The sequence below is a fragment of the Syngnathus leptorhynchus genome, chromosome 5 (genome assembly GCF_054491065.1).
Source record: "Syngnathus leptorhynchus isolate UIUO chromosome 5, UIUO_Slep, whole genome shotgun sequence".
Taxonomy (NCBI): domain Eukaryota; kingdom Metazoa; phylum Chordata; class Actinopteri; order Syngnathiformes; family Syngnathidae; genus Syngnathus; species Syngnathus leptorhynchus.
The window spans coordinates 14,503,984-14,527,624 of record NC_141199.1 but is presented as its reverse complement, the minus strand read 5'-3'; the positions used below and the strand labels follow the sequence as shown (position 1 = coordinate 14,527,624).

General features: G+C 41.2%; 6 protein-coding genes across 9 annotated transcripts; 3 read left to right on the top strand and 3 right to left on the bottom strand.

Annotated features, from left to right (window-relative positions):
* Positions 1–1,397: 1,397 nt before the first annotated feature.
* ccdc86 (coiled-coil domain containing 86) lies at positions 1,398–3,334 on the bottom strand. Its single transcript, XM_085911295.1, has 4 exons — positions 2,467–3,334; positions 2,163–2,292; positions 2,009–2,083; positions 1,398–1,785 (listed from the first exon to the last, which is right to left on the bottom strand). Exons 1-4 carry the CDS (start codon positions 3,189–3,191, stop codon positions 1,609–1,611), a joined length of 1,107 nt encoding a protein of 368 aa, XP_085767421.1. The 5' UTR covers positions 3,192–3,334; the 3' UTR covers positions 1,398–1,608.
* A 76-nt stretch (positions 3,335–3,410) lies between these two features.
* On the top strand, positions 3,411–9,713 carry glb1 (galactosidase, beta 1). 2 transcript variants are annotated; one of them, XM_085911292.1, is made up of 18 exons: positions 3,412–3,678; positions 4,397–4,566; positions 4,712–4,862; positions 5,089–5,149; positions 5,228–5,322; positions 5,464–5,644; positions 5,730–5,788; positions 5,986–6,107; positions 6,300–6,340; positions 6,416–6,528; positions 6,604–6,678; positions 7,014–7,103; positions 7,251–7,364; positions 7,443–7,574; positions 7,801–8,040; positions 8,136–8,213; positions 9,057–9,177; positions 9,692–9,713. In XM_085911292.1, exons 1-17 carry the CDS (start codon positions 3,625–3,627, stop codon positions 9,174–9,176), a joined length of 1,896 nt encoding a protein of 631 aa, XP_085767418.1. In that variant the 5' UTR covers positions 3,412–3,624; the 3' UTR covers position 9,177; positions 9,692–9,713. The 2 variants fall into 2 exon arrangements, with proteins under 2 accessions (XP_085767417.1, XP_085767418.1); XM_085911291.1 differs by lacking the exons at positions 9,057–9,177; positions 9,692–9,713 and having other exon boundaries at positions 3,411–3,678; positions 8,136–9,038.
* Positions 9,714–9,732: 19 nt separating this feature from the next.
* cldnd1b (claudin domain containing 1b) lies at positions 9,733–12,622 on the top strand. Its single transcript, XM_085911299.1, has 4 exons — positions 9,733–10,018; positions 10,205–10,312; positions 10,713–10,850; positions 11,768–12,622. Exons 1-4 carry the CDS (start codon positions 9,733–9,735, stop codon positions 11,986–11,988), a joined length of 753 nt encoding a protein of 250 aa, XP_085767425.1. The 3' UTR covers positions 11,989–12,622.
* LOC147057148 (N-acyl-aromatic-L-amino acid amidohydrolase (carboxylate-forming) B-like) lies at positions 12,360–16,110 on the bottom strand. 2 transcript variants are annotated; one of them, XM_085911296.1, is made up of 7 exons: positions 15,896–16,110; positions 14,617–14,846; positions 14,360–14,552; positions 13,961–14,054; positions 13,692–13,799; positions 13,234–13,346; positions 12,360–13,136 (listed from the first exon to the last, which is right to left on the bottom strand). In XM_085911296.1, exons 2-7 carry the CDS (start codon positions 14,844–14,846, stop codon positions 12,927–12,929), a joined length of 948 nt encoding a protein of 315 aa, XP_085767422.1. In that variant the 5' UTR covers positions 15,896–16,110; the 3' UTR covers positions 12,360–12,926. The 2 variants fall into 2 exon arrangements, with proteins under 2 accessions (XP_085767422.1, XP_085767423.1); XM_085911297.1 differs by lacking the exon at positions 15,896–16,110 and having other exon boundaries at positions 14,617–15,884.
* Positions 12,979–22,807, top strand: LOC147057147 (neuromedin-K receptor-like). Of its 2 annotated transcripts, XM_085911293.1 has the most exons (5): positions 12,979–17,950; positions 18,542–18,730; positions 18,810–18,960; positions 19,676–19,872; positions 19,949–22,807. In XM_085911293.1, the coding sequence occupies exons 1-5, from the start codon at positions 17,562–17,564 to the stop codon at positions 20,163–20,165; spliced, it is 1,143 nt and encodes a 380-aa protein (XP_085767419.1). In that variant the 5' UTR covers positions 12,979–17,561; the 3' UTR covers positions 20,166–22,807. The 2 variants fall into 2 exon arrangements, with proteins under 2 accessions (XP_085767419.1, XP_085767420.1); XM_085911294.1 differs by lacking the exon at positions 19,949–22,807 and having other exon boundaries at positions 19,676–19,876.
* Positions 20,286–22,823, bottom strand: LOC147057146 (T-cell ecto-ADP-ribosyltransferase 2). The gene is made up of 5 exons (XM_085911298.1): positions 22,695–22,823; positions 22,211–22,397; positions 22,060–22,129; positions 21,256–21,932; positions 20,286–21,069 (listed from the first exon to the last, which is right to left on the bottom strand). The coding sequence occupies exons 3-5, from the start codon at positions 22,108–22,110 to the stop codon at positions 20,991–20,993; spliced, it is 807 nt and encodes a 268-aa protein (XP_085767424.1). The 5' UTR covers positions 22,111–22,129; positions 22,211–22,397; positions 22,695–22,823; the 3' UTR covers positions 20,286–20,990.
* Between the last annotated feature and the right edge of the window lie 818 nt (positions 22,824–23,641).

Below are 23,641 nucleotides of genomic sequence, written 5' to 3'. Positions count from 1 at the left end.
CTTCCACCTTTCTCACCTTTTCTTTTAGGGCTTATCGGATCATTGTGGCGTGGCCTCTTTGCAAAGCAAACAAGTGTGTACAAAGACGCACTTGTACCCCAGCACGGTGCTGACAATGCCGTCATCGTTGATCTCAGGGCGCTTGTCTACAGAAGACATCTACGGAATGAGCAAAAAAAAGGTGGGGACGCCTTTGTCCGCACCTGTCATGCACGTCCATCCATCCATTTACGCACGTCATTGTGTTGCTGGCTGCAGGTTGGAATGAAACAAATTGCTGATAATTTCAGAGATTCTGGCGCTCAGAAATGATGTTTGGAAGTTTCCAATGGGTTGAGCTAGATAAGGGTGGAATTTTTCTAAATTTAAACCCAGTTATGTTAAACAATAAACACCACAGTGACATTTGATCTTAATGTTTTCCAGAAAAAAAAGTTATATTCTTTTATAAGAAAAAATAGCACTATGTGATATTTCAGTTTTTGAAAAGAGACACAATTAAGTAGTCACAAAATACAAGTGCAAATATTTATTTTGTGACAATTTCAGCCTCTATTGAAGAAAAGTAAAGAGCAGTAAATTTACTAAAACTGAGGCTTTTTAAAATTATTATTAAAAGGGTTACAAGCAATTTGAGGGACTCGTACAAAATGTTCAATATAAAACATAAATTATACTTGACCAAAATGACTCCATTTGTCAAATAGTTTCCAGATAATAAAGCCATGAAAATAAAAACAGTTTGGTAAAATTGCGAATCAGAAACTTTTCATTGTATTGGTCTGCAAATATTTCCAAGATGACAAATTAATTCTAATGACGACAACAAAGATACTTTCTAGTGGTACTGACCCACCAACTATCTCACTGCCCAAAAGCAAATAACTATAACAATGAAAGGCTTAACTCTGATAACAATATGGTGACGCAAGAGTCTGACTCCCGTGGAAAAAAAATATACGCAGGGAGAATTCTGACTGTGACTAATCTGAAGTTTGACGTAACATAACATGGGTTGTTTGGGCGGTGAGAATTTGTGCAATTTTATCTTTAGGATCAAGTTGACAGTTCAAACAGAAATGATAGGGAGGAAAAAAAGAAGTAGACATAAGACACTTCTTTAGGTTATTGTGACCATATTTTTTGTTCTAATTCATTGTGTTACATTTGTTAAACATATCTCAGTTATATTTTACTTCTGAGCTAAATATATAATGCATGTTTTAAAACACAATTTTATGCTAAATGTTTAAACCACACATGATGTTACTGTGGCTTTATGATGGTGACCAAGTATTGTTTGAGGCGGTACAATGTATAAAAAAAAAAAAAACTTCCTATTCAACTGTCTATGAATTCTGGATGTATGCTGGCAAACGAAAAAAAGAGTCATGCACTTCAGGGAATTCTTTATTTCATAGAAAGGTCTGCAAGTAGAAAAATCACTGGGCGAAACCAAACTTGAGTGACCTGTACAGCAGCAATTGTGCAGAATATTTTCAACCTCTTGCTTCCCACTGTTAAAGAGAAAGCTTTAAAGCTCTTGTGTACATAGATTCTCTGTCCAAAAAAATGCACGGGAGAAACAAAATGGAGACAAACAAGTCTTTAAATCAGATTTTCGGTTTTGGATTTTTTTGCTCGCTTAGCTTTGTTGTTGTTTTTCTGGTTCTGGTTCTTCTTCTCGTTGTTGTTGGACTTTTCCAGCAGTGCAAGGGTGTCTCGCTTCTCGATCTTCCTCAACTGTTTCTTCTTCATCCTCTTGAGCTTTGCCGTGTTTCGGATCTAAGAACAAAAAAGCAAAGTAAGCAAAAAAAAAAAAAAAGACGCGTTTTTAACGCAGAACCTTAAACTTTAATTAATAAAACTACAAATTTAAATTATTTTAAATAACATGGGGCAAATACTGTAGTTGGGTAGTACTACAAAAATGTAATGACAATTTTTGTATTGATTATACAAGTTGAATTCCTGTGACATTCAGCACAGGGGTCAAGCGAGTACGTACCACTTGCACGACCTCCGCTTTGCGTTCGTTCTCCTCGCGCCGCTTCAAGTTCTCTTCTCGCCGTTTCTGCTTTTCCTGTGGAGGCAGCGGATCACAGTCAAGTAAATAAGATGGCGTGCCCAAGACTTGAAGTTTTTTTTTTTTTTTTTCATACCTCTTTTGCTTGGGCTTTCTGCTCTTTGAGTTGCGACGAGTACTTCTGCATCAGTTGCTTCTCTCGTTTGGCCTCCATCTTTTTCTCCCAGGAGGTGCACAGCGACGCATCTCGTACTAACGCAGAGAACCTACACAAACACAATTAAAACAAAATGTCCAAAATAACTATGATTGGCAAAACATGTTCAGACACAAAATGACAAATGACTGGATAGCGTGGCGTTGTTTTGTTATATTTGAAAGAAGCGTCCAACACAGATATTATGTCAATGCTAATGCATCATGATGTTACAAAACATCACCTCTGTTTGTTGCGGTTCTTCCACACTCGTCCTGATTTTGGCTTCCCCAGAGGAATCACGACAGTCTCTTTCACATTAGTTCCCCGGCGACGCTTCTTCTTAGGGGGTTGCGACTCCGACTTAGGGGGTTGCGACTTCGTCTTAGATGGTTGCAACTTCGTCTGAGGGGGTAGCGACTCCGTCTTAGGGGCTTGCGACTCCGTCTGAGGGGCTTGCGACTCCGTCTGAGGGGCTTGCGACTCCGTCTGAGGGGCTTGCGACTCCGTCTGAGGGGCTTGCGACTCCGTCTTAGGGGGTTCCGACTCCGTCTGAGGGGTCGCTGGTGCTCTTTCTACTGGAGCGGCTGTAGGTACTGTATCCACCTCAGCTGCAGCGTCTGTGCGAGGCTCCGGCTCCGGCTCGACACCATCGGTGGGCTTTTCCACATTCTCCGATTCACCACACACTGCGGGCTTCTCCTGTACCGTTTCTTGGACGACTTTCACAGCAGGATTCTCCTTGACCGGCTTCGGTGCCTGTTCCTCCAGCTCATTCTGTTCTGTTATGACGGACCTTCTGGTCCTCCTGCTGGGAGTCCTTGTCGGAGTTTCAGAGCTTTGGAGCGCGTAGGGGCGACGCACCACTCGGCCGCTTCGGGTCCGCGTGGTCATGGGCGGTAGGTCCTGCCCGTCTTCCACTACGTTCTCCGGTTTAGAAGCGTTGCTCCCATTATTGCTTTTCGACATGTTTTCCAACGTCACTCTTAATTCTCTCTTTCCACGTGTGAGCCACTGAAGTTGACTCGGTAGTAGTTGCGGTGCGTACTTCCGTGTTATTGTAAACAATGTGTCTTTTCACTACCGCCACCTTTTGGCTGGAGGACAAACTACAAACATCTCTGCGTAAAAAAAAAAACCCAGCTCGTTTTTCTTCGTCGCTTTCAAACGCTACCTCATTTAAGTAGTCAATGCAATGCTGCCGTCTTTTGGCCAAAAAGTGTCATTACAACATCAAATATGGCATCACATGATTAGAACTTCCGCACTACAAGATGCGGTAGAACGACTTCGTATCTCTGCATGAACATGCAAGGAAACCCACTTCGAGTACCGTAACTAGACACAAACGCTTTCACGTAGTTCAAGAAGAACCTGGAAAGGTTATTGGGGAGGAATAATAATGTCCCTGCAGGGTCTCACAAGATTCCTCCTACTGCTGCTCGTCGGACTGTCGGTAAGAATCTTTTTTTTTTTTAAAGTAAATTCTCCACTTTTTTCCTGTCAAGAATAGCACACATGCTTTTTCAACTAAAAAGAACATGTTTAAATTTACGCAAAAGGATCACGATTTCAAGGTGTTTTCTTTTCTCTACACAAGCGTGGCCGCACCTCTGTTTACGACGGAGTTCCGTTCCTGCGTCGGCGACGTAACCCGAATCTCCACGTAAACTGGAACCAGCGTAGATTGTCACTAACCTGCGCTCACATCGTAATTACAAAATGGACTATAAAAAATGCCAAAAATGCAAAAACCATACCACAATTTATAATTAACAAAACCTATCATCAGTCTGTTTATTAGATTTTCAAAATAATGTATGTAGCAATGATGAACCAACGCATTTCCCAGTATGCTTGTAAAAGTCCCATTGTATATAATGGTATGGTTTAAAAAACAACAACAAAAAAGCCAAAATGCCTGGCATCTAAAAAGGATGGATTCCTTCTTAAAATGTATTTTTTCCTTATTTGTCACATTTGAATATAGTCTTTACTCATCTTGTGTTGACTGCCTTACTCAGCTGACACTTTAAAAGTCTTGAGTCATATTTAAGTCAACTGACACGCTATTAAAAGAATGAACGTTCACCAAATGAGTTATCTTTCGTTGAGGGAGCACGTGCTTGGCAATAAAGAATCCATAAAAAAATGTTTTTTGTGTGTGTTCACAGGCAGCTGCTCCTCCGTCCTTCCAAATTGACTACCAGAACGACTGCTTCCGCAAAGATGGAGAGAAGTTTCGCTACATTTCGGGCAGCATCCACTATAGCAGGATCCCCAGAGCCTACTGGAAGGATCGGCTGCTCAAGATGTACATGGCTGGCCTGAATGCCATCCAGACGTACGTGACCGTGTTGTTGAATCAAGTTCCATGTTATTTATATGCCAGTGACCAAGTTGTCGGATTGCGTCAGTAGAAATAGACACTCAAGAAACATTCTTTGATATGTTTGAAATAATTCAACTGCAATATTTCCCCGTTCCAGGTATGTTCCATGGAACTTCCACGAGGACTCCCCAGGCATTTACGACTTCAGCGGCGATCGAGATTTGGAACATTTTCTTCAGCTGGCTCAGGATGTCGGCCTGCTGGTCATCCTTCGACCAGGGCCTTATATTTGCGCCGAGTGGGACATGGTGAGAGAAACCAGCCAAACTCAACCTGCAGTTGAAAAAAAAAAAGCAGTCAAACTAAACCCTGTACAACAAACATATTCCACCAGATGGCGCCAAAGTAACACTTTAATTTTCCTTAAAAAAAAAAATACACTTCTTTGACAGCAACAAATTGACATGTACCGTTTTAAAAGCAAATATGGCTAAAACAATAATAACATAAAAATATACAATATGTGTCCACCAGGGAGGACTACCTGCCTGGCTTCTCCAAAAGAAAGACATTGTGCTACGCTCTTCAGATCCAGGTGGAAATTCTAACGTACCGGTCATGCGTGTGTGTGTTTTGAAAAACACAACATTAACCACACTATAAATTGTTTCAGATTACATAGCAGCAGTGGATCGCTGGATGGGCAGGTTGCTTCCGATGATGAAACCTTTCCTCTATCAGAATGGCGGCCCCATCATCAGTGTGCAGGTAGTTTGGTGTCTTGTCTGTTTCCATAAAAACATGAATTTATGGCACTGATTTAATTGTGTTGAAAATCGGATTCATTCTACAGTTCCACAATTGAGTACCACATATACATGACAGGATTTTTAACACCTTGCTGTTCAGGTGGAGAATGAATACGGCAGCTATTACACTTGCGACTACAACTACATGCGTTACCTCTACAAGCTGATGCGGTCCTACCTGGGCCACGACGTGGTGCTGTTCACTACCGACGGCGCCTCCATTGGCTTCCTCAAGTGCGGCGCCATCCAAGGCGTTTACGCCACAGTCGACTTTGGGCCAGGTTAGTCAGCGGCCGAATGACGCAAGGCCAGACTAAAAAACCTGATGGTGTCTTTTTTTTTTTTCTTCCCCCCCATTAATTTCAGGTTCCAATGTGTCAGCAGCGTTTGCTACGCAACGATTCGCAGAACCTCGTGGACCTTTGGCAAGCATCTATTTTGTTTCTTTTTCTTAGTCTACACTTTGGTTCTTTATATTCTACTCGAATGAAGGTATTACTGTGTGTTTTATTTCAGCGGGGTAATATTTGTGATAAGAGTGATTTGAGTTATGATCATGGGATTAATTAAAAGTACCACAAATTCTAAAGAAAGTCTTTTCCTCTTTCTTCTGCACCTCCAGGTAAATTCTGAGTACTATACTGGCTGGCTGGATCACTGGGGGTCGCCTCACTCCACTGTCTCTGTCAAAAACGTGGCCGTGACCCTCAACGAGATCCTGGCAATGGGTGCCAACGTCAACCTGTGAGTCTCCTTTTTTCTTTTATTTTAATCCCGTGGTGAATTTGTGTCTGAATACATGAGCATAAAGTAATAAGTGCAATATCAATAAGTCAAGAAATTAACACACAAAGTCATCATGAAAAACAAATACTGTAGTATAAATGCCGATTGTAACGTCTTAATAGTCTTGAAAATCATTTTGTCTCCTGACAGATACATGTTTATTGGCGGGACCAATTTTGGATACTGGAATGGTCAGTACATATATGTATATAAAAGTTATTAATAACAGCTTTGATGGCATCTGATCACGTTTGAACTCCCTCCAGGTGCCAATTTGCCCTACGCCGCTCAACCGACCAGTTACGACTACAATGCTCCGCTCACTGAGGCCGGCGACCTCACAGAGAAATACTTTGCAATCCGAGAGGTGATCAAAATGGTAAGTTCATGTGAATTACATTGCAATATTGTTCGTGTGACATGTAAAGCGACTCACATATTTCCTCTTAAACAGTACCGCAAAATACCCGAAGGGCTCGTCCCTCCATCAAGTCCAAAGTTTGCATATGATGCCGTTAAAATGCAGCAGGTAGGCACACAATCCCACAAACTCATGATAATACATTGCATTGACTGAACTAGTTGCCGTTTGGCAGGTAGTTAATTAATCAGAAAGAGGCTTCAACCTGTTTAATGCCACTCTCACTTGAATCAATTTAACCCTAAAGCAAAAACATAAAAAAAAAAACACCAAAATACATCACCATAAATCTAGCCTGCTAGCTTAATGCTAACATAAACTGGACAATGCCATTGAGATGCTAATATAGTTAGGATCGATAGTCGTGAATTTAGAACTGGTCGAGCAACAGATGTTTGAAGACAAACAAACACAAGTGATATAACTCGCTTCTATCACGACAGCTCCAGACGGTGTCAGAAGCTTTAGATACCATCTCCTTCTCTGGTCCAGTGGAGAGCATGTTCCCTCAGACGTTCATTGACCTCAACCAGGTATCTCCTCGTGCATTACTATTTGCTTAAAAAATCTTTCTGTATTTAAAAAAAAAATCTCCAAGCAAGACCAAAGGATGGCTAGATGTATGTATGGATGGCTATTTGTCTTCTTGGCTAAAATGTCCTGTCTGTGCTGTCCTGTAGGCATTTGGCTATGTGCTCTACAGGACTGAGCTGCCGGTGAACTGCAGCACCCCCACACCGCTCTCATCGCCCCTGAATGGGGTCCATGATCGAGCGTATGTGTCTGTAGATGGGGTAAGTTAGCAGTGAACCTCCACTCTTGGTGAAAATTTTCAAATGATTGACACTGATTCATACTGACTTTATTTCAAGGTTCCTTCTGGGATTCTGGAGAGGAACAAAGTTTTAATCATTAACGTGACAGGCAAAGCTGGCAGTCAACTTGACGTCTTGGTGGAGAATATGGGCCGGATCAACTATGGAAAAGGCATCAATGATTTCAAGGTTTTTAATTGTTTATAAAAATTCCATTCATGAGCTTTTTCTATTTTATTTTGTTAGTTTTATTGAACGATAATAATTTTTGTGAACAACCAGAGTTTGTTAGATCTCTAGCTTTTTTTTTTTTTTTTCATAGTACTAAGGATGCATCTCCAGTATTTGAGCAAATGTGATAAGTAGGAAAGTAGTAGGAAATGACATAATTCTTTCATGTGCTGACTTTGTGCAGGGCCTCGTGAGCAACCTGACGTTGGACAACGTCGTGCTCAAAGGGTGGACCATGTACAGTCTCAGTATCGACCAAGCGGTCGCCCAGGGCCTCTTTTGGGAAACAAAGCCCACGTCGGCCAGCCCACTTCCTCCCGCTGCCTTGTCACTTCCGGCCTTCTACGGAGGAACTTTCACCATTCCCAGCGGCATCCCGAGTCTACCTCGGGACACCTTCATCAGCTTGCCCAAATGGCGAAAGGCACGTGATGCTTTAACTGCCATCTGTCTGTCATTGATTCTCAGTGTAGTATGTGGGCTCCTAACTTTCAATCCATATTCTGTTGTTCTCCTCAGGGGCAGGTTTGGATCAACGGTTTCAATTTGGGACGCTATTGGTCGGCGCAAGGTCCCCAATTGACTCTTTTCGTCCCGGCAAGTATCCTCAGCACTGATTTTCCCAACAATGTGACAATCCTGGAGCTGGAGGTGAGCCCGTGCCTCTTAGGATCGTGCACGGTGGAGTTCACAACCATGCCCATCCTGAACGCAACGGTGCACAGCGACCATAGGCAACGCTGGCCGATGTTTAGAAAGGATTTGCTTTAACAAAAAAGGGAGTTTCTGGTCCAGAATGTGGGATCTTCAAAGTCAGCTTTATTGTCAATCACATGCCAAGACACACAAAGAGATCGAAATTGCGTTACCCACTATCCCGCGGTGACAAGACATATAACAAAACATCCAAAAAAACAACACAAAAAGCGACGAATAAATATAAATAGATATTATACTGAAACCAGCATGTGATTTATGACTGATTGTAGTCTTTTCATGATTTGTGACTGACCTTTAATGTGTCAAAGTGTCTGGAATGCTTGATCACACTTTGATATTTTAAAGTTTTTATCAGTATTTTGCCAAAATAATAGTTTTTAATGCCAAAAACACAACAATGAAAAACACTTTTACACTGGCCAATGTTTTTCTTAAATTTCATTTTAGATTTTTTTAAATTTATGCACTACCTCTTAATAAAAATGAAGGATATTCTGACAATGCTTTTCTTTTTTCTTTTATTGTTAGTGCACTCAACAACTGTTGATACTTCACCATAAACAATAACAGTATTCCCAAACTATGCTTACCTTGCAATATATAATGTTCTGATGCTCTGTAGTTTACATTCAACAAGAGAGATGTCTATTTTTTAATTTTATCACCTTTTCCTTGCTTGTTATTAACCCGTCTCTGGCACAATCCAATTTTCTCCGTTAGGTGGCAGTGTTATCGTTCACACCTGTTGCGAATAGACAAAGAAGAAGAGATCGTAGAAGAAGAAAGGTTGGCCCGACCCGTTTCCGGAACAGGAGAAACCGCCCTTTTGTTCAGAAATGAGGTAATAGATACAAATTATAAATGATGTAAAATTTTGTCACGTCTTGAAATGTCAAATAAATGTTAAGGAGATTCAACGCAGATTAAAATGAGATAATGAATCACGTTTGGAGGATTCTTCGATAACCATTGGCTATACCTCAGGCTAAGTTGCTAACAAGCGACTTACGAGCCTTTTTTCGTCATTCAACATTTGTCCTCCCTAGTAAGAGCACACGTAAGTAGGAAAACTACGAGTGAGGCAAAGCCTCAGTAGTTGGCATTACCAGTACTAGTCGTCATGCAAGATGGTAACGTTGATGTCACTAGCATTTGTTGTCACACACAAGTTCTCAGCTGGCATACAGTTTTGCCTCGCGATAACATAGTTGCCCTGTCATTAATTTACATGCGGCCATAACAGACTAAACTTTCTAATATCACATTGTTATAAATCTGCCTTGTCATGTGTGAAATTTCATATTTCCATTTGTTTCCTTATCCCATTCTGTCTTTCTCTCTTGAAACTCCGCTAGTGTTTACAGCCAGGGAACACTTTGATTAGTGAGCTGATACCATGGTGGATAACCGCTATGCCACAGCCCTGGTCATTGGCGCCGTGCTGAGCCTGCTGGCTGCTGTGTACCTCTCAGTGGCCGTGGGAACGCAGCATTGGTACCAGTATAGCAGCCCACCGGGCCCACATGACGGAAGCAACACCTCATTGTTGGGAGATGACTCAGTTGACGGCGACTTTGACGAGAAGATGTCAAGCGAGACCTTGTATCGCCTCAACGGCACCATGGGACTGTGGTGGTGGTGCATCCTGGTGCCCAGCCAGTCTCACTGGTTCAAGGAGCCAGGTAGAAGTCATTAGAAATGTGTTTTATTTGTGTGTTAGGGTTCAAATTACCAAAGCGATCCATAAGAGACTTTGACAAGATTAAATATTATTTTATGCTCTTGCAAGAAAGAGGAATAATTATACAGAGCCAATATCTGATAGTGATTTTGTATCCTGACAGTTTTTTTTCTCTTTTTTTTTTTAGATCCCAAGTTTAGGAGGCAGTGTGAGCGCTTCACTCTTCCTCAGCAGTTCTTGCCAAAATACAAACACCCTGGAAACCACAATAGTGACGAGGACCTGCTAAGGACATGTACGTACGCCATGCTCCAATGTCCAGTACAATGATTGTGTTTGTTAGATATTTGGTGATTCAGTTTCTGCCATTAAAAGCTAACCGATACTTCAATTATTTGACTGTAGATTCAGATTCTGGAATTTGTGGAACAGAGAAATACAAAATGCAAACCTTCTCCGCCTCTTCTTGTTAATTCTACTGCATCTTTTCCAGTTGACCTCGGTGCTGCCTGGCATGTGGCAGCACAATGTCGTACTACGCTGAAGGCGTCCAGCTCTAAATTTTATTTTGCCTGTCGAGAACTGTATGACATGAAAAGGATCGCTTAAAAATCTGCAGTATAGTGGGGGCTCACTGTTATAGCCAACGATGCAATTGTCATTTCAGGGTTCTAATGTTTTAAATGTTGTTGCAGACTTGTGGAGGTGCCAGTTTCTCTTGCCTCTGGTATCTCTGGCCTTGGTGTTCCTGAGCGGCCTCATCGGCGTCTGCGCTTGCCTGTGCCGCAGCTTCACGCCCACCCTGGCTGTGGGAGTGCTTCATCTTCTCGCAGGTAAGAACGCTATTGGCAGCATCTACACAAGGGGAAGTCACTTCAAGTCGGGCAAATTGCCAAAAAGTATTTATTGATGAATTGAAATGTATTTGTCGTCCCTGCTGACATGAAATACTTGCATCAAAAACAAGGCTGCAAATAGAAAGGAGCTAGTTTGCCAAGCGCCTAATGTCATTTGGACCTGGTTACCTGATTTAATGTGCCTTATTTGTCTTGGGTTTATTTGATAAGCACAATACCATCCAAATTTTAGTCAGTAGATTTTACCGTAAAGTTTTGCTTCTAGACAAGAAATTACAGTTCACAAAGAAAACTTTAGGAATGAAATCTCTTGATTATAATAATAAAACAAATTGTTTATTTGTTATGTTGTCATATTCGTATTGTTTAATAAAACCCTGGCTTCAGATCCCAGGGATTAACGTGCAAAACATGAATCCCTGGGACCAACGTACGTATGTATGTATATACATACACATACACACACATATATGTGTATATATATATTAATAATAATCCTCAAATCAAGTCGCTGAGTCACAAAGATTAAAAGTGTTGCAGTGTAAAGCGTAAGGAGTATGGTTCTTGACCTGCCCAATATGTGGAGTGCCTTGAGAACTTGCGCGCCCTTCACAGATGTCAAATAATGGAAGAAAGTAGCAAGGACAAAACATAATTATTATTCTACCAGTGCGCTAGATTGTCTTACCAGTGAATACAAAATAGAATACGAGTGCACGCACCTTAAGATGGATCTCAAAATACCTGCTCAAACGGCTTTCCATAACACGCAACCGGGCAGTACGGCTTCACAAAAGGAAGAGCAAAGAACAGCTTTGAGCTTTCACCTCCGAGAGATGGACAGTCAATGCGGCGGCGTCCCCATGGCTGACATCCCTCCTCTTCCCCGTCAGCTTTGTGCTCTCTGGGCAGCGTGTGCTGCTTCCTGGCCGGCGTGGATCTCCTCCACCAGTACGTCAGGCGGCCCGACGGGGTGGAGTCATCGCTGGGCTGGTCCCTCTACCTCGCCCTCATCTCCTTCCCGCTGCAGATGATGGCGTCTGCCTTGTTCCTCTGGGCGGCTCGCAGCCACCGCAAGAACTACACGCGCATGATCGCCTACAGGGTGGCCTAAAATGGCCAATCGTAAGAGGGACGGAGGATGTTTTGTAGCCAATCATCAGAAGTGCTGATGCTTACACAACATCCATTTGTGGGAATGGCTTCTTGACTTAATTGCATCTGTGTAGCCTTTTCCTCTAAGAGTGCATGCTGTATTATTTATGAAGTTGTGGTGTCGCTGTGGAGATTGCCTTCTTTTAGTTGACATCAGTTTCACTGCTGCTCTTCACCTTGCCATTAACCTTTTGTAAACATCATCAAATTCACAATGCTTCAAGACATCTCAGCCTTTTTTCTTTCGAACTTTGTTTCACTCCAGCCTTGCGTGCGTCGTGTTGACAAAATGTCACTCACTTGAATTGTAACCACTTTTATTGCGCTTAATGTTCATTATTGTACTTAATCTCAGTTCAGTGATTCACGTTTGATAAGCCACTTGAAATGTTGAGCGGTCGCAACTGTCGTCAATTCTGGTGTCTTTAAGTCTTTTAAAGGAGGCTCGCATTTTGCGGATGGCAAAAAAAATGTGACTTTAGTGTACTCTTGGGGTCCAAAATAATTGTTGTTAAATATGTCAGTGTTTTATGAAACTGTTTTCAAGCACACCACTTGTGTTCAAATAAAGTGGATTTCTGACAAACAAAAAATTGTCACATATAACTCTTTTTGAAATTGTTTTAGTATAAAAGAGAAGCACAGTTGGCCTTCAGTTGAAAAGAAATGATAATTTTGCATAGCTGACTCTTTGGCGGAGTTTAATCAATATCAACAACTTCATGTCTTCAAAAGCTCCTTGGTGAGTTGAATATTTTCAGACAATCACTCAGGACGGCTTGTCAATTTTAAAACATAAAAGTACTAGCCCTTTTGTGTGTTGGATCCACAGTCAAAAGGAAAAAAAAATGGATATGGCACCTTCATGAAAATAACATTTTCTTCTCGGAATTACAATCAGTCAGTGCTCAGTCCTTTTTTTTTTACACAGACAGACGGGAGGCAAATGCTAATCTTGCGAGCTAATTGAAAGGCAATCCTCTTCTCGTAGTAAGCACATTCGTTCACAAAGAACGGGTAGGTCTCCTCGCCCTCGTACTTAACCGTCTCGCCATTGAACGATTGGAAAATGGGGTCCCCGACACGGAGAAGCTTGAAGTCCTTGTCCTATGAAATGAGAGAGGACAGTACTTGGAAAAAATGAGCATAGATCTCCAGAATGAAATCCAAGATGGTGATAATTAGGAGGAAGGTTGTGCTGTACCTGTAGACAGGGATGAATAGCAGCGGTGATCTCGTCGGTGGTGGGATCTCTCGGGTAGTCGAGGACGCCGGTTTGACAGTAGGCCTCTACTTCACCACCCTCGAACGTACTTCCTGTTAGATTGACAACAGCCTCAGCGCTTCCTCGATTCAATCTTTGCAGATTCCCATCTACTAGGTGACTGAGAATCTACACAGACACACAAAATATATATTTTTAATATTATTCCCTTTATTACACATTTGTTAAAACTTGGTCCAGTTTTTAACCCCAATTGGGGTTCTTTTTAACCCAGCAGTTTTAAGGGTGTCATACTTTTGCAACATTGAGATATTTTTTCCTTCTGATTTTTGTGACTTGAAAATATCAAATTTTTCACCTAATTCAACTGAAAATAATTTTCATGTTTTTTAAAAAAATGTTATTATTTCTTCCCTAATTAAATTGTGTGAGCTCACCAGAATTAAATTTTTCAAGCCAATCCATGATGAGATCCAGCGTTTCCGTCACCATGTTGTAAATGTCTGCTCTGACCACTCGGGTGGGTTGAGGTCCAACTTCCAACGCTGTGCATTACGAGAAACCGTTATAAAGCAGGAATTGAAATCCATCAAATATTCAATTCTAGAAAAATAAGGTGATACTCTGAAATTTTCAAATGAATTACTGAGTTATGACTCTTAAAAAAAAAAACAACAATTGAATATGTTAAAGTGTACACACTTACCAAAACCATGTTTAGCCACAGATTCAAATGAGTAGGCCTCTGGAAGTGTTATGTCTAACTGGATTGCTCTGACAGGCCCAAATGTTGTTTTATTCTGAGGGAAAACCAATATTAACTTTTTGGATCATGCAAAATGGTTTGGGGTAGTGGATCCGAAACTCGCATTCATTGTACTCGTAAGAAAATAGCATTTGAATCAGATGACAATATCAATACCACACGTCACCATTTAATCATTATTATTCATATTATTATTTATTGACCCAGAATAAAGGTCAGCTGTTCTCTTAGTTCTTTCCTGACATTCAGTCCCATTTTGCTGCCCGAGAATGTGGCTATTAGACCGGAAAAGCGTACAAAACGTTTACCGCAGCTCGCTTCGTGTGTTATTGATCCAACCTGTACGTATTTAAAAAGGTGCAGGGCGATCCAGTCAAATCCGTTAAAGATGAAGCACATGCCCATGTTGGCCGTCGTGTTGTGGATGTCGCACAGGACGTCCACGGCTTGCGGGTTTCCTTTAGGCCCGAGTAGAGCGTTGAGCTCTTGAGCTCTCTTCATCTCATACGGCGAGGAAGCCGGTAAAGGTGCGCTGAAAGCCCCAAGTGTTTATTTTAGCTGAGTCAAAAAGCTAACGTTTTCCTATTGGAACGTACCTCAGCAAAGTATCCGTGAAGCAACGATTGAGATCTTTGTCAATGTACCGTCGACACACTTTAACAGCTTCCGGATTTGAAAGGACTGCCGTTACGGACACAGAGCCGACTTTGTCCTTTTTCTTCTTCTTCTCCATCTCTCGTACCACGTACACCCCCGTCATCTCATTGCCGTGCGTACCCCCGCAAATGGCGACGCGGGACATCGGTGATAAGGAGAGGTGCTCCATCTGTTGAGAGGGAAAGTTAAACTAACATGCTTCTTTTTTTTTTTTTTGGGAATGTGGGTGGTAACTATATAATCTGGAGATAATCCAGAGTGCAAAAGTCTTGTCGGCACTTTAATGAGTGACACTTTAAGCTCCAGACTGTGATCTTTGTCCACTATTCAGAGATCCTTCACGTTTTGCTCCAAGCGAGAAAACTTTCAAGACATTTTTAAACATGTTCCAGTCCCATTAATGAGTGATTTATGGCAATGTCTTTAAAAAGTGGATAATTTACACATTTTTTTGCATGCCAAAATAAACAGTGCAAATTTCCACTGCCTTGCACTTTTATACATGTGATGTTTACCAAAGTGGAGACCAGTGCATCACTCTTTACATGTTTACGTTACATATGTAACGTGGTTATTCCCAAAACATGAAAACTAAATATTTTCAGAAAAAAATGGCCTTTAATACTCATGGAAGCCAACATCTATTTTTGTGTAAATATTGAATTAATTCTTCATTCTTTAACTAATAATTAATTTTACTAATGCATTTTCAATTAGATTTAATTATAATTACATTTCAGATTGTTACTATTGATTGCAACATTAAAAAAACTCCCAAAAGCTCCTGTATAAAATTAATTTTATGAGATTTAAATAAACAAATCAAAACTTCCTATAATGGTATCCCATGAGCAGAAAACTGTTTTGCTTTCAAATGAAGATAGAAGTCATATTGAACTGCTTTTTGTTTGACAAACCGGTGTGAAAGTCAAACTGCTCGCTGTTCCAAAATCAACAATGCACACCAGAAGGGGGGCAACGATACAGCTGCTCTTCCTTTTTTCAGTATGGCCTCTCCTTCCATGATACATCTTGCACATCAATTCAAATATTCGAATACAGTACTGCAGTCAGTCTGTCGAACTTGTTTGCCGTGTTTTGATCTGGAGCACATCTAAGAGCTTGTGCAGAATCCAGTCCACTTCTTGGCTTCAAAGCTAAGTAGAATGATATATTTCTTCCTGTCACATAGTAAAATACTGCAGTACGTTTACTTACCTGTCTGCCAATAACCAGCTTCGTAATCAATGGTAGTGTTTTGGTGACCCCTGAAATCTTCTGTGTAAAGTTCTCTGCCAACTCACGTCTCACGGGAGCATTAAGAAGTATTTGGTGTTGGCTGGGTGGTAAAAAAAAAAAAAAGCAAGCAGAGACTAAGCCCCAGTTACAGCTCTCTGAATCGGTCGTCTTGTTTGTTGGTTATGAAGGCCCTCCTCTCGCAGATCACATTTCACTTTGTGATGTAACAGGAAGTACATACTGACTGTCTCCCATTAAAACTAAGGGAGCCGCAATGGGTGTTCCCTGCAGCGACAATGCAAAAGTCTTCTGATTCTAATATATGCTTGCATTAATAAATTAGAGACTTGACTTGGCAAGGGGGAAACAAAATTCTTTTCGAGCATGCAATAAGTGCAAAAAAAAGTATATGTTCCTCCGGCCTTGTCACTGTGAATTTGATTTAGGGAATTGTTTCATAATAACATTTGTCATATGGAGAACTTCCAGAGCAATATGTTAAGAACATCAGGCAGGGACAAAAAGACTGGCTCAGTTACTGCTCAGTAAATATGATTATTTTGTAGTTATAGCTCTAAAATAGCCATATTTACTGACTATGACTTCCATACTAAATTAATAGTGGTATATCTTGACTAATGCAAAACTTTAGGTAACCATTGCAAGCGCAGCAGAGTCTGCCATCTAGTGGTAAATGGTGGTATTTCAACAAAGTTGGCAGACGCGAGAAGAGCAAAAATCTGTGTATACTTGACACCCATCGAGATGCCAACCTACAATAGGCATTTTCCTTGAAAACACACACACAAACACACACAGACATACACACATTATCTGATCAGGAGGTGGCACCACAAACATTCTAAAAGAGTTTGCTCTTACTAAAAGATATAATTGACACCAAATAAATTGTATTTGTTCATTTTGAAGGTTGTAGAACTAGTTCAACTCCTAATATTTTCACCCAAAGTATTATAAGTAGGTCTCTTCAAATTTCCTCCCTCCGCGCGCCCCCTCTTGAGATTAAACGACACCTGATTTATTCATGTGACAAAGAGGAAGAATTAGGAATGTCATGAATGAACTTCAGAGCCTAACCTTTTTAGCTATGGGTGCAGGGAGGGGAACGGAACAAGTGACATTTGGAGTGGGGAGTGGCCCAAAAGAGGTAATGAGATCTTGCTGTGAGGAAAACACTTTTTGACTTTTTTTTTGTGCAGTTTTTTTTCCCACCCAGTGTGAAAAGTGAATTGGTGTATGCTGTCGGGTATTGTGTGACGTCAAAATTCAGCACATCGGCGTCATCACTTGGGGCCTGACTGATCTATTTTTTTTTAAGTAGATTCAGCCCGCCTGATCAATTAAATAAAAACCATGTACAATGATTAAAATAACATACAAATAATAACTATCTCACTACTCCAAGCCGATGGTAAATGTAACTAGTAATATATGGCCATTACATTTTGAAGGTAATACTGCTCATGAGCAATCAAGCGTAAGTATTTTTCGTGCAAATATTTACAGTAGTGATGAATTACGTCTCCTCCTGTATGACAATCTGTGCCCCCACTCCACCCCATTCCCAAGGGAGGGGTTGAAGTGTGCATAATTTAATTGGCGGCATCAGGATGCCCTGCACCAGATGCATCTTTTTGTCTTTGGAGCCCCAGCAGGAATGTCTTCCGCCCCTAACACCTCCGTATCCAGCCACCAGTTCGTGCAGCCGGCATGGCGAGTAGTTCTGTGGGCCCTGGCTTACTGCGCCGTCCTCGGTGTGGCTCTACTGGGCAACGCGGTGGTCATCTGGATCATCTTGGCGCACAAGCGGATGAGGACAGTCACCAACTATTTTCTGCTCAATTTGGCGGTGTGCGACGCATCCACGGCCACTTTCAACACGTTGGTCAACTTCATCTACGCGGCCCACGGAGAGTGGTACTTCGGGGCGCTCTACTGCACCTTCCACAACTTGTTCCCGGTCACGACGGTGTTCGCCAGTATTTACACCATGACCGCGATTGCTATTGACAGGTACAGCGCATAGCGTTCTTTTTACAGCACTAATAATAGCAATTATAAGAATTAACTGTTGTTATTAGTTTATTTATTTCAACTTTTAAATAGGGGGGACGCCACTGGTGGCTAAACATATATGATCCAGCGTTTCATTTGGCCCAAAGAGCAGAGTCTGTTAGTATTTATATTTTCGAATTTGACTGTTTCCTCTCATAATGTTTTCTTAAAATCGTTTGATTCCTTAAGCTAATTAAACATTAGTTTACGTTAAACAATTATAGTGTTATGTACATTCTTTTTAAATGAAATAATTGATTAGTTATGACTATTAAGATTATTGTCTTAGTGTAAAATAACCTTTGAACAAAATGGTTGATAAACTTCTGTGCAATAATGCCTGAGTTTTTCCCCAATTGTACCTTTCAGCAGTTTCTAACTGGAAAAAAAAACACATTTTCATTTTTGTGCTTTTTAAATTATATTTTTTGTTTTGCTTTTTAAATGATATTTTTTGTTTTGTGTGTGAGTAACGTTTATGCGCAACCTTTGCTAAATATTTGGGGAAACTGTCTTCACCACCCACCCATCTCTTGCTTCCGGATGTAGGTACATGGCCATCATCCATCCCCTAAAGCCTCGTCTATCAGCCAAAGCCACTCTGGCCGTGATCGTGACCATCTGGAGTCTGGCCCTCATCTTGGCCTTCCCCCTCGGCTATTTCTCCACAACCAGAGCCTTGCCTCGTAGGACGCTGTGCTACGTGGCTTGGCCCCGCATGGCAGACGACCCCTTCGTGTGAGCTAAAGAACACTTCCTGCAACATTCCATCACTAACAGGACACATTTGAGCTTGTATTTGTGTCTGCATCTTCAGGTACCACATCATCCTGACTGTCCTGGTGTATGCGGTGCCTTTAATGGTGATGGCCATCACTTATTCCATCATTGGTGTGACCCTGTGGGGAGGGGAGATCCCTGGAGACACATCGGATCACTACCATGGACAGCTGCGGGCAAAAAGGAAGGTATGAATTTGAACCCAATTTGATCAATGTAACATAATGCAATGTGCTCCATTTAGGAATTCCTATATCTATATTCTTACATATTTTTAATTAATTAATTAATTTTAATTGAATTCCTATATCTATATTATTACATATTTTTATTTAATTAATTAATTTATTTTAATTAATTAATGCACCAATATGAGTTCATGAGTGTTTGACATCCTCAGCGGAAGAGCACTGAAGGAGTCTGATATAAGGATTAACATTTCATTGATAATGAAAAAATGTTACAGGTTAACCCGACAAGCAGTTTAGCTGCAGAAACGAATCCATTTTCTTCCGTTTATTTGAAGTCGGTTCCTTTTAGTAGGAACGTACTAAGAATCACACTCCGCAAATGCGTTCAATCAATGCCGACAAATAGAGACGGAGACAGGTGCAATAGTTTAAAGCTCATGGCTGACAACAAACACCATCAAAGGCGTAATTAGCTGGCCAAATTGAGCCGATGCAGATAAAAGCGTTTTGGTACATGTCGGGAAAACAAAGCTGGTGTCGTGCTTCACATCTGTGGTGGAGAGGAGAGGAACGTCATCTCCACGGCTCATCCATGGAGTTCTGCCTTGGTCTCGTCTGTCCCTTACAGAGAAACGACCAGTTCAAGTGCTTCATTGATGACCCGTTTTCTTGTTTCAATATGGCTGATGACATCATCTTCCCCCTACTGCAGATTGTGAAGATGATGATGGTCGTGGTGGTGACCTTTGCCTTCTGCTGGCTGCCTTATCACATGTACTTCACGGTGACGGGCCTCAACAAACGTCTGAGTAAGTGGAAGTCTATCCAGCAAGTCTACCTGGCAGTGCTTTGGCTGGCCATGAGCTCCACCATGTACAACCCTATCATCTACTGCTGCCTTAATAGCAAGTGAGTGCTCCCCAAAACACACACACACACGTTAGGAAAACATCTCATCTGGATGGCGGTGTGACCTTTGGATCAGGTTTCGAGCTGGCTTCAAGCGTGTTTTCCGCTGGTGTCCATTCATCCGAGTGACCAGCTACGATGAGCTGGAGCTCCAGAACAGACGGCGCCGCCCGGGACCCCAGAGCAGCATGTGCACTCTGTCGCGCGTCGACACCAGCATCCTCAGCAAGGACAAGAGTGTGCGCTCCAATGGTAATACACGTAGGTCCAAATTGCAGTCTGACAATGACTAGTCGAATGTTTGAGCCATCCTTAAAGTCAATATGAAATATACCTATTCACAAAAAAATAACGTTTTAGGATCCAAAATAGGTCATTTGGGTAAAACTAGCCCCTATTTTGTGTTTTGATGACTTCGGTGCTTAAAAGGTACAGTCCACACGTTTCATGAAACTCGAAAAATGGAAGTGATTAAGCCACAAATTTATTTGCATTATAGTTATAATTCGACACACTTGTTGGGTAAAATGTTGTTGTAGCGAACGTTTAACAGACTGGAGGTTAGTGTTTAGTAAGTTAACAACTCGAAGTGAAGTAGATACTGTAAATAAAGTGTCTCTCAGATTAATGTTTTATTTGCCTTTAATTTAACATGAGCCTACCATGAAAGTAAAATTAAAACAAGTAAAATAAGTCTGATATTTTTTATTGTACTACAGATTTAAGCATTTATTATTTGTGCTCGTTAAAATAAAATACATGGGAAGAGGAAAAAAAACATTCATCCCTTTATGAAAACCAATAAGCATATACGCAAGTAATACTTCTGATTGTAGCAATCAAACTTGAACAATATTACAATTGCAAGTCAGTTGATGTTGCGGAAATCCTTTAAAAACCAATATTAGCGACCAACACCTTTATTCTGCACTCTTGTCAGTTGCATTTACACGTCTTAAGAGCAAGCATCCATTTTAGATGAAGAAAATGAGGGAATCACAAACATACTAGTGCTATTCATTCTCAAATGTAAACAGCAATTCGACTATATCAACGATTGCGGCCGCATTTGCCAAGCCTCAATAAATGTGCAGGCGCTGCTTTCATAAATTAAGATGTTAATGGTTGAGCATCTCAAATAAGACAAAGGACACAAGTGCCATCACCGGCCACTGGGGGGCGCTCTCTCCCGGGGCCCTGTAAGTACAAAAGATTGTTCACTATCAGTATTCATGGTTCCATTGGTCACTCCAGATAAAGAGCAACATTAAAAACATAATTAATTTACAAAACGTTAATCAGGACCCAAGAAGTAGCTCTTGGTTTCAGAAACATTGACGACCTCTGACCTCTGATACCGTGTAGGATTTTTCCCAGCCTTACCGTGATGTGTAACAGTCATCAGTAGCCTTCAGTTTGGAGTGTTTCAGGATGACCTCGATATAGTCGCCATCGTCTCCCGGCTTGACGTCCTCCACCGTGAACTCCTCGGTGGGGGACAAAATGGCCACGTCCTCGGTGAGGCCGCAGAAGCCCTCCAGGTTGATATAGAAGCACGTGGTGATGTTGAAATAGACTCCACCCTCCACGTCCTCCTTCATGGACACGTCTGACTGGACCGTAGTGAATCGCCCGAATCTCACTCGGACGCCCTTTTCCACTTTGTATTGCGTTTCGGACATTCGGTATACGTTCTTACACGTCTTCTGCCTCACCAGGCTCATCGCATCTGTGAGCAGGAAATGTAGGGACTTATAATGGAAATGCTCCTCATATGTGCTGGCGTTGACGCCCATGGTCTCCACAGCGTCGTTGAAGGCTTTCTTGAACGCGGGGTTGCCATTTACGAAGGCTAAGAGAGCGGAGGTGTGTTCTTTCGTGCCTCCCGGAAGCAGCGTGGAACACTTGTCGCTCCAGGCTGCCATGAAGCCAACGTCCTGGCTCAGCTCTCGTTGTAGCACATCAGAGCGGATCAATTTCTCCATGGTGTCATCGCGACAGCCCTCGTACAATAGGTCCACAGCGTTGGGGGCCATGTCCAGTTGGTTCACTGCACTCACCTGGCAAGGAAAGGAAAAACAAGCATTGTTTTTGTTCAACTAATGATCCACTTCACTTTTCTGAGAATGAATATGTTGTGCAATTTGTCTGAATGAAAGTGAATAAAGGTCCTCTTTTGTAGCTTACCGTGTACAACACCATGGAGACCACCAGGAATTCTTTCTTCATATCTCTCATCTTCTCTTCTTTTTAGTATCTGCACCAAAGAAGTATTTTTGGAAAGTGTGATTGTCCGCTCAACTTGGTTTTGAGTTCAAATTCTTTCATGATTGATCACCTTAGCTCGTTTAGACTTGCCGCAGGGATGGGTAGAGATGTGCAACCTCAGTGAGAATGCAAAAGTCCAAAATCACAAATTTAAGTCCATGTAAGTAGTATAAGAGGTCTGGGGGGGGTACACAGTGTAAAAATTGTGTAGGGAGTGGAAAAAGTTTTATCACCCGAGGCAACTCCTTTTTCCTTTCCTGTGGAAGGAAATAACATGCCATTAGGAACAGTTTTGTCTGTTGCTGCAGCTACTGGCTTATGTGAACAATGTCAACCTGCACTGTAGTTGAAAATGATATGTTCCACATTTCTGTCACCTTTCCAGATATATTTTACACTTCAGGTACAATATATTTCTTTTAATTTTATTTTTAGCACTGAATGATTACACTGGCCTGTTTCCTCTCTACCAGCGGCAACATTGCACCAACTGACCATAAATCATTAGCAGTCAACACGAAAAAATACATTTCAATTGTTGATTTTGCACTTACCTGAGATTGTAGAATGCTGCTTTTTACCCTGTAAACGGGATGATTCCTTCTTTTGTAAACTTTCTTCTCCTGACCTCCAATAAACTTCCTCCCTTTGTGGCTACTGCAGCACAGTACAGGCCTGCTGAGCTTCACATTTTGTGCACTTTGACGGCCAACCTTTCATTGTGTGGGAGGAGCGGGGTCACAGCTAGACTGACATCCCATCTCTACATGCAAGCACCCGATAGAAAATTGTCACTAATTTTGAATCAAGTTACTATTCACACAGTACAAACCTTTAATTTTTAATATTTTATTGATTATATTTTATTTTATTATATTTTTTATTTTTGAGGTCTTAATTTTGCATATGCTATTAGAGAAATTGATTATAATCTTATTCCTTTAGTCATAAAAAACAAAATCAAATTAGCAATATTTTTAAACATTAGCCATATTTTTAAACATATTTTCTATATTCATCATTAGATCTTTATTAAAGTTCATTGTAACTCAAGTGTCCAACTCATTTTGCCTCTCTTATTATCTCTTATTTTGTAAGTCAAAATTTTCTTTACTCGGAACAAATGTGACGTATTTCCGGTTACAGCCGCGTCAAATAGTGATGTGTATTCCAGTTATTTTAAGTGAACTGAATCTTTAGAATCAGTTCACTCAAAATATTCATTCAAACGAATTGTTCAACGAATCAATCCCCCCACACAGACTTTCTGATTGGCTGTTTCATCTGTGACGATCGGACACTCCATTAGGTACACCGCCATTTCCAGGTGTACCTAACCACAGGTCAATTTATTAGGGAAAAATCATGGTCAAAGGTTTGTTTGATCTCTGACGTCACTCGGACACTCCATTAGGTACACCGCCATTTTCAGGTGTACCTAATCACAGGTCACTTTATTAGGGAAAAATCATGGTCAAAGTTTAAATGAAAGTGAAAAGTG

Bases quoted from the DNA above. Each gene is read 5' to 3' on its own strand.
- LOC147057146 (XM_085911298.1), bottom strand. From the start codon at position 22,110: ATGAGAGATATGAAGAAAGAATTCCTGGTGGTCTCCATGGTGTTGTAC. The intron at 21,933-22,059 runs GTAAGCTACAAA...TTTCCTTGCCAG, and splicing joins TCTCCATGGTGTTGTACACG to GTGAGTGCAGTGAACCAACT. The intron at 21,070-21,255 runs GTAAGGCTGGGA...TTGTACTTACAG, and splicing joins GATGACTGTTACACATCACG to GGCCCCGGGAGAGAGCGCCC.
- ccdc86 (XM_085911295.1), bottom strand. From the start codon at position 3,191: ATGTCGAAAAGCAATAATGGGAGCAACGCTTCTAAACCGGAGAACGTA. The intron at 2,084-2,162 runs GTATGAAAAAAA...CTGCCTCCACAG, and splicing joins AGAAAGCCCAAGCAAAAGAG to GAAAAGCAGAAACGGCGAGA. The intron at 1,786-2,008 runs GTACGTACTCGC...TTTTGTTCTTAG, and splicing joins AAGCGGAGGTCGTGCAAGTG to ATCCGAAACACGGCAAAGCT.
- glb1 (XM_085911291.1), top strand. From the start codon at position 3,625: ATGTCCCTGCAGGGTCTCACAAGATTCCTCCTACTGCTGCTCGTCGGA. The intron at 4,567-4,711 runs GTACGTGACCGT...TCCCCGTTCCAG, and splicing joins GGCCTGAATGCCATCCAGAC to GTATGTTCCATGGAACTTCC. The intron at 4,863-5,088 runs GTGAGAGAAACC...TGTGTCCACCAG, and splicing joins TTTGCGCCGAGTGGGACATG to GGAGGACTACCTGCCTGGCT.
- cldnd1b (XM_085911299.1), top strand. From the start codon at position 9,733: ATGGTGGATAACCGCTATGCCACAGCCCTGGTCATTGGCGCCGTGCTG. The intron at 10,019-10,204 runs GTAGAAGTCATT...TTTTTTTTTTAG, and splicing joins TCACTGGTTCAAGGAGCCAG to ATCCCAAGTTTAGGAGGCAG. The intron at 10,851-11,767 runs GTAAGAACGCTA...CTTCCCCGTCAG, and splicing joins AGTGCTTCATCTTCTCGCAG to CTTTGTGCTCTCTGGGCAGC.
- LOC147057148 (XM_085911296.1), bottom strand. From the start codon at position 14,846: ATGGAGCACCTCTCCTTATCACCGATGTCCCGCGTCGCCATTTGCGGG. The intron at 13,800-13,960 runs GTAAGTGTGTAC...CGTAATGCACAG, and splicing joins TGTGGCTAAACATGGTTTTG to CGTTGGAAGTTGGACCTCAA. The intron at 13,137-13,233 runs GTACAGCACAAC...CTCATTTCATAG, and splicing joins CTATTCATCCCTGTCTACAG to GACAAGGACTTCAAGCTTCT.
- LOC147057147 (XM_085911293.1), top strand. From the start codon at position 17,562: ATGCATCTTTTTGTCTTTGGAGCCCCAGCAGGAATGTCTTCCGCCCCT. The intron at 18,731-18,809 runs GTGAGCTAAAGA...CTGCATCTTCAG, and splicing joins ATGGCAGACGACCCCTTCGT to GTACCACATCATCCTGACTG. The intron at 18,961-19,675 runs GTATGAATTTGA...CCCCTACTGCAG, and splicing joins AGCTGCGGGCAAAAAGGAAG to ATTGTGAAGATGATGATGGT.